This window comes from Orcinus orca, chromosome 13, assembly GCF_937001465.1.
Source record: "Orcinus orca chromosome 13, mOrcOrc1.1, whole genome shotgun sequence".
Classification (NCBI taxonomy): Eukaryota; Metazoa; Chordata; class Mammalia; order Artiodactyla; family Delphinidae; genus Orcinus; species Orcinus orca.
Window position 1 is genome coordinate 84,088,446 of NC_064571.1, and position 17,181 is coordinate 84,105,626.

The 17,181-nt window shown below is 37.6% G+C and overlaps 1 protein-coding gene across 2 annotated transcripts in view; it reads left to right on the forward strand.

Annotated features, from left to right (window-relative positions):
- NOL10 (nucleolar protein 10) overlaps nucleotides 1–17,181 on the forward strand; it is an 87,551-nt gene that overhangs the window by 4,835 nt on the left and 65,535 nt on the right. The window contains exons 3-9 of one of the 2 annotated variants that reach the window (XM_004274885.4): nucleotides 1,197–1,295; nucleotides 4,022–4,099; nucleotides 5,335–5,372; nucleotides 6,586–6,722; nucleotides 7,461–7,526; nucleotides 8,968–9,028; nucleotides 13,685–13,770. In XM_004274885.4, the coding sequence (XP_004274933.1) occupies nucleotides 1,197–1,295; nucleotides 4,022–4,099; nucleotides 5,335–5,372; nucleotides 6,586–6,722; nucleotides 7,461–7,526; nucleotides 8,968–9,028; nucleotides 13,685–13,770 (565 nt within the window). The remainder of the gene's footprint in view (nucleotides 1–1,196; nucleotides 1,296–4,021; nucleotides 4,100–5,334; nucleotides 5,373–6,585; nucleotides 6,723–7,460; nucleotides 7,527–8,967; nucleotides 9,029–13,684; nucleotides 13,771–17,181) is intronic. The other variant, XM_033437442.2, reaches the window with a different exon arrangement.

Genomic DNA, 17,181 nt, shown 5'->3' on the forward strand with positions numbered 1-17,181 from the left:
TAATTTTACGTACAGGACATATGAACATGAACATATATGGTCATTGTAGAAGATTTTGATTCTTTAAGTTATGACAGCAGGGAAGATAGGTTTGTAAGATCAGTTTTTAACTTAAATCATTTTGGACAAATTTTCATTAAATTTTCTCTATTACAACTTGTCATAGTTGAAAGATGATTAAGTTTCCACATATTTTGTTCATGTTATTTTCTGAAAATCAGAGACCTAAGATATTGAAAAGGTTTCTGGATGTGAGATAAATACGTCAAAGCAAGCATCTTGGAGAAGAAGTAGGCTTTATATAAAATTAGAAAATTACAACTTTAAATCAAAGGAAAAGAATAATTGCTGCTTTCACAGTGCTTACTGATTTTGATTTCTTCTGATACTCTCATTCCACTCCAGTGTTCTAGTGTGTAAGAAAACAGGTTCAGATTACTTAGAGGAAAAAATTGTTCATTGACTCCTTTCCAGCCCATCTCAAGAGTATCGTGTGCCTTCCAAATTTAGTGGGCCATTCCTGCTCAGTTGGTTGGTTTAGTGAACAGGGCAATAATGTGCCAGAGAGTCATACACAGTCCTTACAGTGGGCGCATTGTTACAGTAGCAGCCAGCAAGAATCCACACTTTCTTGTTGCAGGGAACCAGTTTTTGTGAGAGTACGTTTAAGTGTTTAGACCCAGAGATTGCTCTAAGGCTTCCTCTAGCCTGGATCTTCTTGGCCGCAGATCAGTGCTGCCACAAAGAGGCAGAAGTCAGCTTGGTAGCAGCTTCTTATATAAAGTTAAGATTTTAAAGGTTTAGACTTGTTATTATTTAGGAGAAAAAAGATTTTTGTCTTAGCCATGATCCATGATTGAATAACAATGGTGGTTTAATGTTTATTCTGTTGCCCCTTTATCCCGGGCTTGAAACTGGATGTTTGATGCACTATTATGGACATTTTTTTTCCAATTAACGATGACACTTTTTCCTTTTTGAAAAATAAAGATAAAATACTTAGTTTAGAAAAATAAGGTGTGAGCTAAGAGAAAAGCTTGCTGTGTCATGGGCGGGGCTGTGTCCGTGCGCCTTCCCGAGGCTGGGAGGCACTGGGACGTTGCCGTTGGTAGTGACCCCGCTCTGAATACTGTCTTCCTGGACACAAGAGTAAGCACATGGCGGTTAAACCAGTTATTTATCTTCTTTCTTTGTAGATGTCCGTAGGAGAATTGAACTTATTCAGGATTTTGAAATGCCTACTGTTTGTACCACTATTAAGGTATCAAAAGATGGACAGTATATTTTAGCAACCGGTAAGCATCTTTTTGGTTATGATTTACATATACTTCGTAGCAGGAAATGTTACGATGGGAAAGGTCACTTTTTAAAAATTACCCTGACATTTTATTATTAAAAAATTTCAAACATATAGAAATATTGAAAAACTGTACAGTGAACAGCCTGTCACCTAGATTCTTCAGTAGTTTACTGTATTTGCTTTATCACGTATCTGTCTACCCATCTTTCTGCCATCCATCAATCCATCCTGTTTTTTGATACATTTCAGAGTAAGTTGCAGGTATTAGTATACTTCACCCCTAAATACCTCAGTGTGTACATCATTAACTAGAGTTCAGTATTCGTTTATTGCTTTTTTTTTAAAAGATAAATTTGGATAAGTACATTGATGAGTTTGGACAAATGCATACGCCTGTGTAGCCCAAACCCCTGCCAAGATACAAAACATTCTTTCATCCAGAGCATTCCGTCATGCCCCCCGCAGTCAATCCCTGCTCCCACTCATGTGTAGCCAGCCGCTGCTGTGATTGACTTTTTCACCACAGACAAGTGTAGCCTGTTTTAAATGACTTCATGTAAATGCAGTCATACACTATGTATTTTTTTTGTGTAAGACTTATTTCATGTAGGACTTCATATTTCAGATTCATTCATGTCATTATATGTGTCAGTAATGTGTTCTTTCTTTATTAGCAAACGGTATTTCCTTATAGGAATATGCCACACTTTGTTAATTTATTCTTCATTTGGTGGACACCTGGGCTATTTTCATTCTTCGACTGTTATTGGTAAAGCATTATGAACCGTCTTGTCTAAGTCTGTTTTGAGGACATTGCTGGGTCGGAGGGTAGGTATATATTTAGTTTGATGAGAAACTGCCAGATGGTTTTCCAGAGCAGTCAGATCATTTTGCGCTCCCACCAGCGATGAATGATGGTTCCAGGAAAGGTCATTTTTATCGTAATGATTTTCTCTATCATGTACTAGTATTTTTTATGTCACTAAGATTTTATGTTAGCAGTATTCATCAGTATCAAAAAGTCAACAAATATAGGGAACTTTTAATATATTACAAGTTAGAACAGCATTACCCAACCTTTTTATGGTTGTAATTTTGCTACATCTATCCTGGGTATTGTCCACTTAACTTGTTTTGTTGGCTTCACATTATCCATCTATATCTCTTTTCCAACCACTTTCTTATTTGACAACTTTTATACATCCATGTGCTAGTCTCTTTTGTTCTGTGTCAATGGTTGTCTCATTACTAACACTATCTACATTTTTTAGCGTCCAGTTTTATGGTCAGAATCTAAATTATAATTATAGTTTATATATAACACATATATTGTATATAGAGTATGTGTGTGTATGTATTCTATACTATATACTGTTTTTAAATGAGATCTTGGGCTTTGATCCATGCCAGAAAACATAGGACTACTTCATTCCTTTCTTTCAAAAATATCCTTAGTGGTTTTAAAAGTCAGTCTTTTTCTTTTCATGATAAACTTATAAAAAATGCAAACATTATAGAAATACATAAGATAAAATGTGAAAGGCCCTAAGATTGCACTAAAATACACAAGATATCACTGTGCTTATTCCTCCATCTTCTTTCTGTACAGAGTACTGACACTGTCATTGTTGAGTTTTACAAAAGCCGGATCACAGTATAAGCGCCACTCTGCAGCCCTCACTGCACCCGCTGTACTCACTCTCCCTTTCACTTTGTAGTATGTTTGGCAGCTTTCCATGTCAGGACTCACAGGTCTGCGTCATCCTCTTTATAAACTCTATAATGATTTACCATCATTTATTTAATCGTTTCCCTATCTGTGGACATTTAATTTGCTTTCAATTTTTGGCCATCAGTAAATAATGCTGCGATGAACATTCTTCATGTCTTTGGTGCGCTTATGGGTGTGTTTCTGTAGAATAAATTTGTATAAGTTGAAATACAGATATAAGGTGTATGAGTATCACATGTTTTACAGATATTGCCAGATTGTCCTCCAAAGAATTTCTAATAATTTATACTTATCACCAAAGTATGAGAGAACTTTTTTTGAACATCAACCTCAATGCAGATACTAACCAGTTTTTCATCTTTGCCATTTGATAGACAAAAACTAATTTTTTTGAATTTTGTTTGAATTTTTGAATTTTATTTTTCATACAGCAGGTTCTTATTATTTATCTATTTTATAAATATTGACAAAACTAATTTTTTAAAAATCTACTTTGTTAGATTATTTGTGAAGTTGATTAGTTATTTGTATTTCATACACAGGTGTATGCATTTTCCGTGTCTTGCTTGTTTATATCATTTGTTCATTTTTCCCTTGGGATGTTGGAGAGGGCTTTTTTTTTTTTTAATATCTTTATTGGAGTATAATTGCTTTACAGTGTTGTGTTAGTTTCTGCTGTACAACAAACTGAATCAGCTATATGTATTCATATATCCCCACATCCCCTCCCTCTTGAGCCTCCCTCCCACCCTCCTTATCCCACCCCTCTAGATCGTCACAAAGCATCGAGCTGATCTCCCTGTGCTGTGCAGCAGCTTCCCACTAGCCGTCCATTTTAGGAGAGGGCTGCTTTTAAATTCTTCTTGTTTGATATGCTTATAATGAATCTTGCTTACCTCTAAACAAAAAGTATACTCAACATAGCTGCAGGATATTGATAATGAAAAGTATGTCCTTTAGATTTTACATCACGTTAAATTTTTTTATAGGAACATACAAACCTCGAGTTCGATGTTATGACACCTATCAATTATCCTTGAAGTTTGAAAGGTGTTTAGATTCAGAAGGTAAGTAAGAGGTTCTATTTGAATTCATAAAAATAGTTTTTATTTTTGGCTGCTTTTCTGTTTTTTAAAATGGGCATGGGTTGTGTATCAGTTTTCTGTGCTGTGTAACAAATTGCAATAAACGCGGCAGCTTAAAAAGATTCATTTATTAGCTCATAGCTCTGTAGGTAAAGTCCGTCCAGGCTTTTCTGTGTTCTGTGCTCAGGGCTGACCTCAAGGTGTCAGCCAGGTGGGACTCTTCCAGAGGCCCTGGGCAAGACCCCTTTTCAAACTTACAGGATGTCGGCAGAATGCAGTTTGTTTTGGTTGTAGGGCTAGGGACCCCTCTGCTGCTGGCGGTCAGCCTGGGGGCATGCTCAGCTTCTAGAGACCCCTGCATTCCTCCTCACTTGGTCCCCTCCTCCTTCAAGCCAGCAGCAGCTCATCGGATCCTTCTCGTGCTCTGAATCTCTCTGACTACCCCTTCTGCCGCCAGCTGGAGAAAACTGCTTTGAAAGGGCTCGTGTGATTATAAATCTTTCCTTTGCCATAGAACGTGATGTAATCACAAGAGCGGTGTCTCCTCACATGGATAGCGTCCACCCACACTCTCCAGAGGAGGGGACTGCCCTGGGGGGAAGGTCAGCGGGGTCATTCTTAGAATTCTGCCTGGCACAGGGCGCAGGTTGAAATGGGAGAGTTCAGGTGTTTTTGTCAGGTGGCCCCATGTTTGAGGTTGAGGGAGGAGTTAATGGGTATGTATTCTCTTAACCTGTTTCACTGTCTTCCGTTTGAAACCAGTACAAACTCCGTGCGCTGCTAATAATAACTGTTTTCGTGCTCTATTTTCATTTAGCAGGTATGCTATGAATGAGTAAAAAGTTACTGTTACCTTTTTTAAAGCAAAAGGTTTTGAGTTTTCAATGTTTGTTGTTTTACTTTGAACATCTCAGAAAAACCGTGACAAAATTTAGAAGTCATTATGTTTTGTAAATTTATTATTTAATTTGCTTCAGTTCTGTAGAAAATCTAGCTGATCTGTATAAAGAAACTATAAAGCTTTTAATTTTCCATTTGGTGTTTGGGGGCAACATAGCATGGAAACTTTGTTCTTGCGTTACGTAGGTGGAAAAAGGGAAGAGAAACCCAGCATTTGTATACAGTATGTGTGTTGGGTTAGAATCTCTGCATCAAATTTGTATTTTTATTAAAGAAGTGGACTGATAATTGTGTTTTTCCTATTTCTTATTTTTCAGTTGTCACCTTTGAAACTTTGTCTGATGACTATTCAAAGGTATGCTTTGTAGTGTTGGTTTATCCTGCCTGTCCTCAGGAAATGAATGAGTGGGATTTGTTTTTATGATAAGTGTTTTTATGATGTTTCCATTGTTAAATTTAAAATGGCTGTATAGTAAAATAAAACCTATTGTTTTCTATTAATATATACTTAGTTTGTCACATGTATGTGACAACTGGGATAGAGATAGCCTTCGGCCAGTCTAATATCGAAATAAGTTTGCCATAGCATGTATGAATGAAACCTTAGCTATATTTTTAAGAATTGGTAGCAGTCATCTTTTTAGACCATCCTGTGTTCTAGATGTGTGATTTTCATTATTGCATTTATTATTTTCGTTTCCTTATTCGTATGTGAAAAGTACAGCAGCAGTGTTGTATGTTTAATTTTCTTAACCCTGCAAATACGTGGTTGTGCATATACTGAAACAGCTCGAGACACAGCTAATATATTTATGTTTCCTTTTCTTTCTTTTTTGGTGCCATTAGTGCATCTTTCAACTCTTGTGGTAATTTTCAACAGTTACAAGGTTGTCAGTAAAAGTGCCTTATTCAGTTTAAAATGAAAACCTTTGAGAGATGTCATCATGAAGGAAAATTGAATTTTCAGAGCTGATATGCTTTCTGTGTTGTCTTCAGTTCTGGAAACTATGGGGTACAGTTTATCCTTTTGCCTGTGGTAGCCGTTTATCGTACGTTTTGGGACTTGTAATTTTATAGTATATTTTCTCTAGATCTTGATAAATTTGCTTTTCAATACCATCTGCAGATTTTTAAGATACCTTTGTAATACGTTAAAGTTAAATTTATACAAGGAGCCTATCAAACTCCGTGTGATAATAGTGAGATTACTAAAGCGTGTTCTTAAGTGAAATAGGAAATGACTCACTGAGGTTACTGAGCAGTGCTCTACGTTACAGAGTGCTGGCGCCAGATAGGTGAAGGGCATTCGTATTAAGTCTTTCAGTTAGAAGGTAAAGTTTGCCAAAAACCTATCTAAGATGCAGGAACGCATTAAGTAACTAATGGAGAGGTTTGATTCTCAAACACATTTCTTAACCGTCGTGGCGAGTTGTGTTTATACACGTGCGTTTACAGAGAGCAAGGAGGAGGATGAGAGATCAGAGATTTTCTTGCTTTGCCGGTTTCAGTGATGATGATGAAATAAATACTTTAACCTAAGCAAACTAATTTTCTTGTTTCATTTTCAGATTGTCTTCCTGCATAATGATAGATACATTGAATTTCATTCACAATCAGGTTTCTACTACAAAACCAGAATACCAAAGTTCGGGAGAGATTTTTCTTACCATTATCCATCCTGTGACTTGTACTTTGTTGGCGCAAGGTATTGGGGTCTAATCACCCTTTGTTTTCTCCTTTCCACCTCCCCAAGCAACTTCTGTTCTTAAAATTGAGGAGAGGGATTAAAAGAAGGATAAGACATTATCCCTGCCTTATGGTTGCTCCAAGAGTGTAGTTCCAAAGTGACTGGCTCATTTAGGGATCACATCCTTGACTTCCATTAGCGTGGTGCTCTAAATCTAGAGAGACGTGGTGGCCCAGTAGTGTAGCAGTGGTGTGGAGTCAGTATCTTAGCCCCCTTGCGTGCATTTTAAAACTTTTATTCTTAAATGCTACCTTCTTTATGATTATAAAAATAAGTCATATCCATTTTAGAAAATTGGGGAAATATAAAAAAGAATAAAGAAGAAAAAAGATCACCCATAATTGTGCCACTCAGAGGAAACCCTTATTAGTATTTTAGTGTTATTTCATTGTAGTCTTATATACATACACTTATAGATACATTTTGGATCTTGTATTCTCCGTGTTATTTGTAAATAATATCCTACTTAATGACTTCATAATATTTCCTTGGCACATGGGTCGTTTAAATCACTTTTATGCATGAACAAACTTACAAGTAAGGTGGTTATCTTTTAGGGTTAGAATGCATTTTTGTGTCAGTTTTACAAAGGGAAGTGACGCTTTGTGACAGATCCATGTTTCTAAAAATTATATTTACTTGAAGAAACGTTCATTGTAGTTTCCTGGATTTTTCACTTTATTCATTGTTTGGCAGCCCTGAAGTTTACAGATTGAACTTGGAACAAGGACGGTTCCTGAATCCTCTACAGACTGATGCTGCGTGAGTGTTTTGTTATAAGAATCCTGCTGTATTTATTTTGGCCAGGAGATGAAGCCAGACGCCCAATTTGTTGTCAAATGACACGTGTTGCCTGTGAGCAGAGCTCTGGGCAGCTTAGGTAAAAGCGTAACATTAAATTTTTTCCCACACAAAAAATTCACTAGAAGACCTGGGGATGTTGTAAAATTAAAAAAAAATTTTTTTAAATATATGTGAAGAGTTTTTAACTCACTCCAGAAATTCAGTTGCTGTTTTTTCCTGTGTTCTTTAAATTTTCATTCGTGATTTAGTTTTGTGGTATTTTCTTTTATAGAGAAATTTTGAAGTAACTTGGAGTACTGTTTTTTTATTTTATTTTGTTATGCTTTTGCTGGCAGACATTTAAGAGTTTTTCACATTTTCTTTTCATCATATGTTATGGTCTGTACTTTCGTTTTATTCATAGAGAAATCCTTTAGGAATGAATGTGTCATAATAGTATTAATACTGAGCAATAGTAACAACAACAGTAGTGAAAGCACTTACTGTGCGCCAAGCATTATTCAGGATTTTATATGTATTCACCCATTTGAAACTTATAACATATTTTTACAGTATAGGTACTATTGTTATCTCCATTTTACAGCTAGGGCAGCTGAGACTCAGAGAGGGTAAGTAGCTTGTTTAAGTTCACACAGCTAGTATAGAGTGGAAGCTGGATTACTTCTCACCTATGTATATAATGAGCTTGTTGGATTTTCCTTATTGCTTTGAAGGGGATTTTTAAAGGTTGGAAGAACAGGTAGTGATAAAAACCAGGTAAACTCTGGGTTTCTTTTCCACATTGATTTGAAATACTCTTATTTTCTTTAAAAAGAAATTATAGTAATGTCATGATGCATCCTTGAATAATAAAAAGTTATATGCTCTTTAGTTGCAGAATTTCCTGTTTATAATAACAACTTTTATTTATTGTCTTGTAAACTCTAGACGTTGTGCTGAACATGTAGTTTTTTCATTTAATCCTCACAACAACCATATGAGATTGATGAATACCATTTTTCAGAAAAAGAGAACGAGCCTAGATCAGTGTACTCAACAAGCTGGTCAAGTCTCAGGATTGGCGTCGTGATAGCCTGCGTTCTTTTTGCTTTGGGAGAAAACATATTGGGAAATGTGTTCTCGCGATGGTGGAGTAGTGTTTTCGAAGAAGGCCCTTCCTTGTCTCGTCCCCTGGCGGACAGAGTGTCACCCTGGGGTCTGACACTGCGGGGACTGTGTACGATGCACTGGCCCCTTCGCTGCCTCGGTGCTTCGCCTACGCAGATGAGCGAGAGAATCTGCTGCCACCTTACGCACAGCATTGCGTTTACTGTTTGTTTAGAAAGTTTATTGAGTGTCTGTCGTCCCCGCCCCCTGCAAAAGTAGATGCTAAAACTCCCTTATCGCTTTACTATTTTAGGGAGAATAATGTTTGTGACGTAAATTCAGTGCATGGCTTATTTGCCGCAGGAACAATAGAGGTAAGCGTACGTTGACTTTATTTTTTAGAACATTTGCTCTATATTTGATAACGAATGGAGTTTTATTTAAAGACAGCGTTGCTTGGTTCCTAAGAGCAGGGTGCTGATGAAGCCACAGGCCACTGGTTTGCTTTTCGTATGGACCGTGGGTCACATTCCACAGAGATACAGCTGTGCCGTTGTTGCAGACTGTGCCCCTTGTGCATTGATTTGGTCTGCGAGGGCCATCATCGTCGGGGGTGAGACCTGAAGTCGCTGCTGGATTGCCAGCTCCAGTATGATTGCCACCCTTGTTCTTAACAGGAGGCAGTCCCAGCTCTCTGCTGCTTGATAGTTTTATGACTGACTTTCCCTGAGGCTTGTTTTTCTCATCAGTGAAATGGAGATGATAATACTTACCTTGGCAACTGTATAGAGGTGCTGTGCTGGTGAGAATCACATGAAAGAACCTATTTGAAAACATTATAAACTGGAAAGGTATATGGGGTTGTGATTTGGACATCCTCTATAGTAGCATTTGATAAATGCACAACATTTTCATTTTAAACTACAGCACCTTTCAATCAGTGTCCTTCATGCTTACCAGTAGTTTTTCTAGATTTGCATTTTTTAATTACAACATTGTTAAATACTCATAATAAAAAAAGGTAAAAATGTCAAAAATGTATTATTAAAAAAGTACCCTTCTGTGCTTTCCAGTTACCAAATCCTCGTACACCCGAGGTAACTCTAATGGCTTGCAGTATTCTCCTTTCTTTTTTGTTTCTCTGTGTATGTGCAGGTATGCATATGTGTTAGTAATATGGTTTTAAAAGTTTTTCACAAAATTGAAATTATACCATGGTTCTTCATTTGCTTTTTTTTTTAATGTAATGGTATATAATGTATGTCTTTATACATTGGTACTTGTAATTACTTATAAAGCTAAAGTAATTTTTTAAAAATTAATTTATTTATTTTTGTCTGCATTCGGTCTTTGTTGCTGCGCGCGGGCTTTCTATAGTTGCGGCGAGCAGGGGCTACTCTTCATGGCGGTGCACGGGCTTCTCATTTCAGTGGCTTCTCTTGCTGTGAAGCACGGGCTCTAGGCGCATGGGCTTCAGTAGTTGTGGCTCACGGGCTTGGTTGCTCCGCGGCATGTGGGATCTTCCTGGACCAGGGCTCGAACCCGAGTCTCCTGCATTGGCAGGTGGATTCTTAACCACTGCGTGACCAGGGAAGCCCCTAAAGTAATTTTTTTAAACTGATGGATAGGATTCCATTGTTTGAATGTACTGTAGTTTATTAAACCAATCCATCTGGATGAAATTTAGGTTTCTTTACTGAAATTATTTTTATGTTGAAAGGTTAAAATTTGAAATGGAACACATGAGGTTGATTTAATGGAAACATATAAAACTATGTTGACAGTGTTATAATACTATTAAGCCTAAGTGAGGCCAGTGAAGCATTATCTTGCTAATTACTTTTCTTGAGATTACCAAGGGGAAGTTTTCAAATAATTTTCTTGAAAAAATTGTTTATTTGAATAGAGTCCTTACAGAGCAAGTTAGGCTAGAAATCAGGAAGCGTGCTCTGTAAGAGAAGTCATGTATTAGAGCAGGTTGCTCTTTCACCAGCTGTTTTTTTGTTTGTTTATTTGTTTTTGTTTCTTTGCGGTACGCGGGCCTCTCACTGTTGTGGCCTCTCCCGTTGCGGAGCACAGGCTCCAGATGCACAGGCTCAGCAGCCATGGTTCATGGGCCCAGCCGCTCCGCGGCATGTGGGATCTTCCCGGACCAGGGCACGAACCCGTGTCCCCTGCATCGGCAGGTGGACTCTCAACCACTGTGCCACCAGGGAATCCCTCACCAGCTGTTTTAAGACCAGCCCTGAGACTTGTTGAAGGGAGAGCAGAACCCCCCAGACCAAAGGCTGGGTTCCTGAAATTCCTTGGGTACCTTGATTACTGGGGGCTTGAAATTTGATATGCATAGTCAGACCAGACTTTAAAATGCATTTTACATTAATTTTTAAAAAAATAAATTTATTTCTTTATGTATTTTTGGCTGCATTGAGTCTTTGTTGCTGTATGCGGGCTTTCTCTAGCTGCAAGAGTAGCGGGGGCTACTCTTCATTGGGGTGAGCAGGCTTCTTATCGCAGTGGCTTCTCTTTGTTGCGGAGCACAGGCTCTAGGCGCTTGGGCTTCAGTAGTTGTGGCATGTGGGTTCAGTAGTTGTGGCTCGCGGGCTCTAGAGTGCAGGCTCAGGAGTTGTGGCCCACAGGCTTAGTTGCTCTGCGGCACGTGTGATCTTTCCGGACCAGGGCTTGAACTCGTGTGCCCTGCATTGGCAGGCGGATTCTTAATCACTGCGCCACCAGGGAAGTCCTAATTTTTACATTATATGTTGGATTTTGATTTCTTCTGTGATAGTTATTGTAGTACATATATTAAACTTTTATCATGGATACAATAATATTTACAAATTTATGTTTTCCCAGTTATACCAAAATGTCTTTCGTAACTCCTCTCCCCGCTACCACACCAACCAAATTAGGGTCCATTCAAGGATCATGCAGCACATTTTGCACTTGTTTTTCCTAACCATCCTTCTTTTCTTCTTTTAAATTATAAAAGAAATGCAGCTAATGATAAAACATTTAACAGTACTAAAAATGATATAGGTAAAAAGTTTGAAAAAGTTAAATTCTTTTTTTTTAAACATCTTTATTGGAGTATAATTGCTTTACAATGGTGTGTTAATTTCTGCTTTATAACAAAGTGAATCAGCTATACATATACATATGTTCCCATATCTCTTCCTTCTTGCATCTACCTCCCTCCCACCCTCCCTATCCCACCCCTCTAGGTGGTCACAAAGCACCAAACTGATCTCCCTGTGCTATGCGGCTGCTTCCCACTAGCTATCTATTTTACGTTTGGTAGTGTATATATGTCCATGCCACTCTCTCACTTTGTCACAGCTTACCCTTCCCCCTCCCCGTATCCTCAAGTCCATTCTCTAGTAGGTCTGTGTCTTTATTCCTGTCTTACCCCTAGGTTCTTCATGACATTTTTTTTCCTTAAATTCCATATATATGTGTTAGCATACGGTATTTGTCTTTCTCTTTCTGACTTACTTCACTCTGTATGACAGATTCTAGGTCCATCCACCTCATTACAAATAGCTCGATTTCGTTTCCTTTTATGGCTGAGTAATATTCCATTGTATATATGTGCCACATCTTCTTTATCCATTCATCCGATGATGGACACTTAGGTTGTTTCCATCTCCTGCTATTGTAAATAGAGCTGCAGTGAACATTGTGGTACATGATTCTTTTTGAATTCTGGTTTTCTCAGGGTATATGCCCAGTAGTGGGATTGCTGGGTCATATGGTAGTTCTATTTGTAGTTTTTTAAGGAACCTCCATACTGTTCTCCGTAGTGGCTGTATCAATTCACATTCACCAGGAGTGCAAGAGTGTTCCCTTTTCTCCACACCCTCTCCAGCATTTATTGTTTCTAGATTTTTTGATGATTGCCCTTCTGACTGGTGTGAGATGATATCTCATTGTAGTTTTGATTTGTATTTCCCTAATGATTAATGATGTTGAGCATTCTTTCATGTGTTTGTTGGCAGTCTGTATATCTTCTTTGGAGAAATGTCTATTTAGATCTTCTGCCCATTTTTGGATTGGGTTGTTTGTTTTTTTGTTATTGAGCTGCATGAGCTGCTTATAAATTTTGGAGATTAATCCTTTGTCAGTTGCTTCATTTGCAAATATTTTCTCCCATTCTGAGGGTTGTCTTTTGGTCTTGTGTATGGTTTCCTTGGCTGTGCAAAAGCTTTGCAGTTTCATTAGGTCCCATTTGTTTATTTTTGTTTTTATTTCCATTTCTCTAGGAGGTGGCTCAAAAAGGATCTTGCTGTGATTTATGTCAGAGTGTTCTGCCTATGTTTTCCTCGAAGAGTTTGATAGTTTCTGGCCATACATTTAGGCCTTTAATCCATTTTGAGCTTATTTTTGTGTATGGTGTTAGGGAGTGATCTAATCTCATACTTTTACATGTACCTGTCCAGTTTTCCCAGCACCACTTATTGAAGAGGCTGTCCTTTCTCCACTGTACATTCCTGCCTCCTTTATCAAAGATAAGGTGACCATATGTGCGTGGGTTTATCTCTGGGCTTTCTATCCTGTTCCATTGATCTATATTTCTGTTTTTGTGCCAGTACCATACTGTCTTGATTACTGTAGCTTTGTAGTATAGTCTGAAGTCAGGGAGCCTGATTCCTCCAGCTCCGTTTTTCGTTCTCAAGATTGCTTTGGATATTCGGGGTCTTTGGTGTTTCCATATAAATTGTGAAATTTTTTGTTCTAGTTCTGTGAAAAATGCCAGTGGTAGTTTGATAGGGATTGCATTGAATCTGTAGATTGCTTTGGGTAGTAGAGTCATTTTCACAATGTTGATTCTTCCAATCCAAGAACATGGTATATCTCTCCATCTATTTGTATCATCTTTAATTTCTTTCATCAGTGTCTTATAATTTTTTGCATACAGAAAAAGTTAAATTCTTATTCCCCACGAGATAATCAGTGTTAATGAGGCTTTTTTTTTGGTATTTGTCTAAAAATTTTCTAGTATTTAAAATGACTGTGTTTTATTTGTTTAGGGCCGAGTGGAGTGCTGGGACCCGAGGACGCGTGGCAGAGTTGGCCTGTTAGATTGCGCCTTAAGTAGTGTCACAGCTGATTCAGAGTAAGTGAGAGTGAAGTCGCAGTTTAAATTCTCATCAGCTTCTGATTTAAACAAACGTATCAACACTAAATAAAATCAGTTGCTAAAGGATGACACTCTTAAAACACGTTTATCTGAGGTTGTGGTTTTGTGATTGTTTTATGTAGAAATCCTTTCCTGTGAAAGGTCACTAAGTGGGGAAGCCAGATGGAATTCCTTGTTTATATAGTTGCTGTGGAATTTTGTTAAAACAAATACACTGCAGGAATTTGTATTTCCCATTCTGTAGGATTTGGTGGTGGAACCAGGAGTCTACCACTCCATTTAACAAACAAAAATATGTGCTTTGAATTCTAATGTAGAGGGAAGCAATGTTTTTGATATTTTCTTGTTCCTGTTTGGCCATTCCAACACTTAAAATAATTGGAAAAGTAAATCACAGTTGGGGGATGAAAACCTCTAAAGCTTGAATTAAGTAATACCTATAAGCCCCCTGTCCTTTTCCCACTCACAAGAGTACTTACTGTTATACTGCTTGGTACATATGTTTTCAGACATTTTTTTTTTTTTGGCCTTGACGCATGGCTTGCGGGATCTTACTGCACCCACCAGGGATCGAACCCGGGCCCCCGGCAGTGAAAGTTCCGAGTCCTAACCACTGGACCGCCAGGGAATTCCCTTCAGACATTTTTCTGTGCTCATATTAACACATGCAGATTATCACTCTCTTTGTCAGATCCTTGATATGGGATTAGTTGCTATAATCAGCTTGGGAATGCCCTTTCTCTGGGGTCTTGTTATTCATGGAAATGTCATTTTACTTTGTCTTTCAGTTGATGAGACATTTATCCACAGTCATGTCACATAGGAGGTGGAGTGTTAGATGGGTGGGCTGAGAGAGACTAACTCTAAATTTATTGTAGAATTTTGTGTGATTTGCATTTTTCTGGGGGAGAGAAGAAATATAGTTCTTTCTTTTGAAAAACTCAGCTTTGTAAAAAAGCATTCTTGACCTAGAAAAAAAAGCTAAGAATCACTGAATGGAAAGATGTCTGTTTCTAATGTATACATTTTTCCCTCTGTCATAAGTAAAGAAAAAATTTTTTCCATCTTTTAATTATGACATTGAAAGTGAGTGTAGGAAATTTTTTTCCTGAGTATTGTTACTGAGTTTTATTAAAGTGATGAGTAACTTCATTAGTCACGGTAAGTACAGTGTATTAAACAGTCTAAAAACGGAAACTCATTCTACATTTGATTTTTCATTTTGTTTTGGAGTTACTTAGACACTTTTATTGTGAAATGTGCACATACAGAAAAAACATTAATGTGCATATTACTGAATTATGAGTCTCTACATTTGTTAATAGAATAAAGCAACAGAAAATGCTTATTAGTATTCATCAAATAGGTATGAAAGAAAATGAATCAGAAACTTGTTTATTTTTAGAAAGCAGAAAATCAGGTTTACGTGAAAGATATTTACTCACTCTATAGGAAGCAAAGAGGTTAATTTTCTCTTACCCTTAAGCATTAACTTGTGTTTGGATTAGAATAAAGAGACTTGTGTACAAACTCTGTCATTAATTGTTTAATCTTGAAAAGTCATTTAAGAAAACAGGCCAGCAGGAGTTATTTGCAGTATGTCTTAAGGTTATTTCTACTTTAATGACTACAATAGACGTACCATTATACAAAATTTAAGGAAGGGATGTTAAAAAATAATCTTAACTGTGGTCTCTAGAAACATGGGAGTAGTCTTTCTTTTTTTGTTAGAATATTGATTCACAAATATTTTTGGTGGCCTCTTTTGTCCTTAGGGGTGAGGCATTTTTCAGCTGTCATGATGGAGGTTATTTTATTTATTAAATTTTTTTTTTCATTTTGTAAAGATGATGTGTACTTAATCTAAAAAGATACTAAGCAGTTTCAAAAATGCACGGAAGAAAGTAAAAATGACTTCTGCATATATACAGGTAGGTCTAATTTAAGTAACAGACCACTCTTGGTTCGTGAAGGATGCTTATAGTTTTTCACTAGTACACATCTATTTACAGTTTTATGATTATTTCCTGGGAAAATATCAAGAGCTTGAACAGCATACATGTTCTTTAAGGCTTTTGGTACCCATTGCTAAATTGCCTGACAGGAAAAGGTAACATCAATTTAAAGGTCTACCTACGTGTACAGAGTGCACATTCTCCCACCTTCCATAGCCCAAGGTGTTAATCCCATTATAATAATACTAAGATGTCAGAAAGAGCCCGGGATATCAAATCAAAATACAGCTTGGTAGAAATAATAGCTAACAGTACTTTCTATTTGCCAGGTAGTGTTCTAAGTTCTCTACATATATTAACTTATTTAATAAAACAACAACAGTCTTTGATGCAGGTACTGTTTTGTATTTATTTTACGGATGAGGAAGTATTGACCAATAGCCTACGTAAGGCTTTAAGAATTATGTGGCAGAAGCATATTTATTTCTAGGGAAAGATGTTCCAAATATGCTGTTAAGTAGAAAAGCAAATCATACAGTTCCCTATAGAGTTTTATCACATTTTCATAAGGAAAACAATGAACTTATGTGTCCAGTCATAGGGACGAAATCTGCATATGTTACAAAGTGTTAAAAGTAGCTCTGCCTGCTGATTCAGCTTCAGGTGATTTTTTTTTTTTTTTTTTTTTTTTTTTTTTTGCGGTACGCGGGCCTCTCACCGCTGTGGCCTCTCCCGTTGCGGAGCACAGGCTCCGGACGCGCAGGCTCAGCGGCCATGGCTCACGGGCTCAGACACTCCACGGCATGTGGGATCTTCCCAGACCGGGGCACGAACCCGCGTCCCCTGCATCGGCAGGCGGACTCTCAACCACTGCACCACCAGGGAAGCCCCAGGTGATTTTATTTATTAATTTTTTTATGCTTAGCTTTATTTTTTCCCTACACAAACATTATAAGCCGTCACCTCTGTTATTTGACATAGGTAGAGTTCTGGAAGGTGGAGCCAATACAGTCAGAGAAAGAAATACGTGTTAAATTTTGGCTAGCGGAGGACAGGCTTTTGTTCTTTGCAGATGATGTGATTGTCTGCCTAAGAAACCCAGTAGAACTAACTGAAAAACTATAAACACTAATATGAGAGTTAAGTAAATTGGTTACAAAATAAATGTGCAAAATCAGTGGCGTTGATGTTTTTCAGCAATATCCAGTTAGAAAGGTACAATGAAAAGCAGTTCTCATAACAAAATAATTTACAACAAAACAATTGTAAAATACTGAGGGATAAGCTTAAGAAGTGACTATCTGAAGAAAGGGACAAAATTTTATTAAGAAACAAAAAAGTTTGACTAGGGCTTCCCTGGTGGCACAGTGGTTAAGAATGCGCCTGCCAGTGCAGGGGACACGGGTTCAAGCCCTGTTCCAGGAAGATCCCA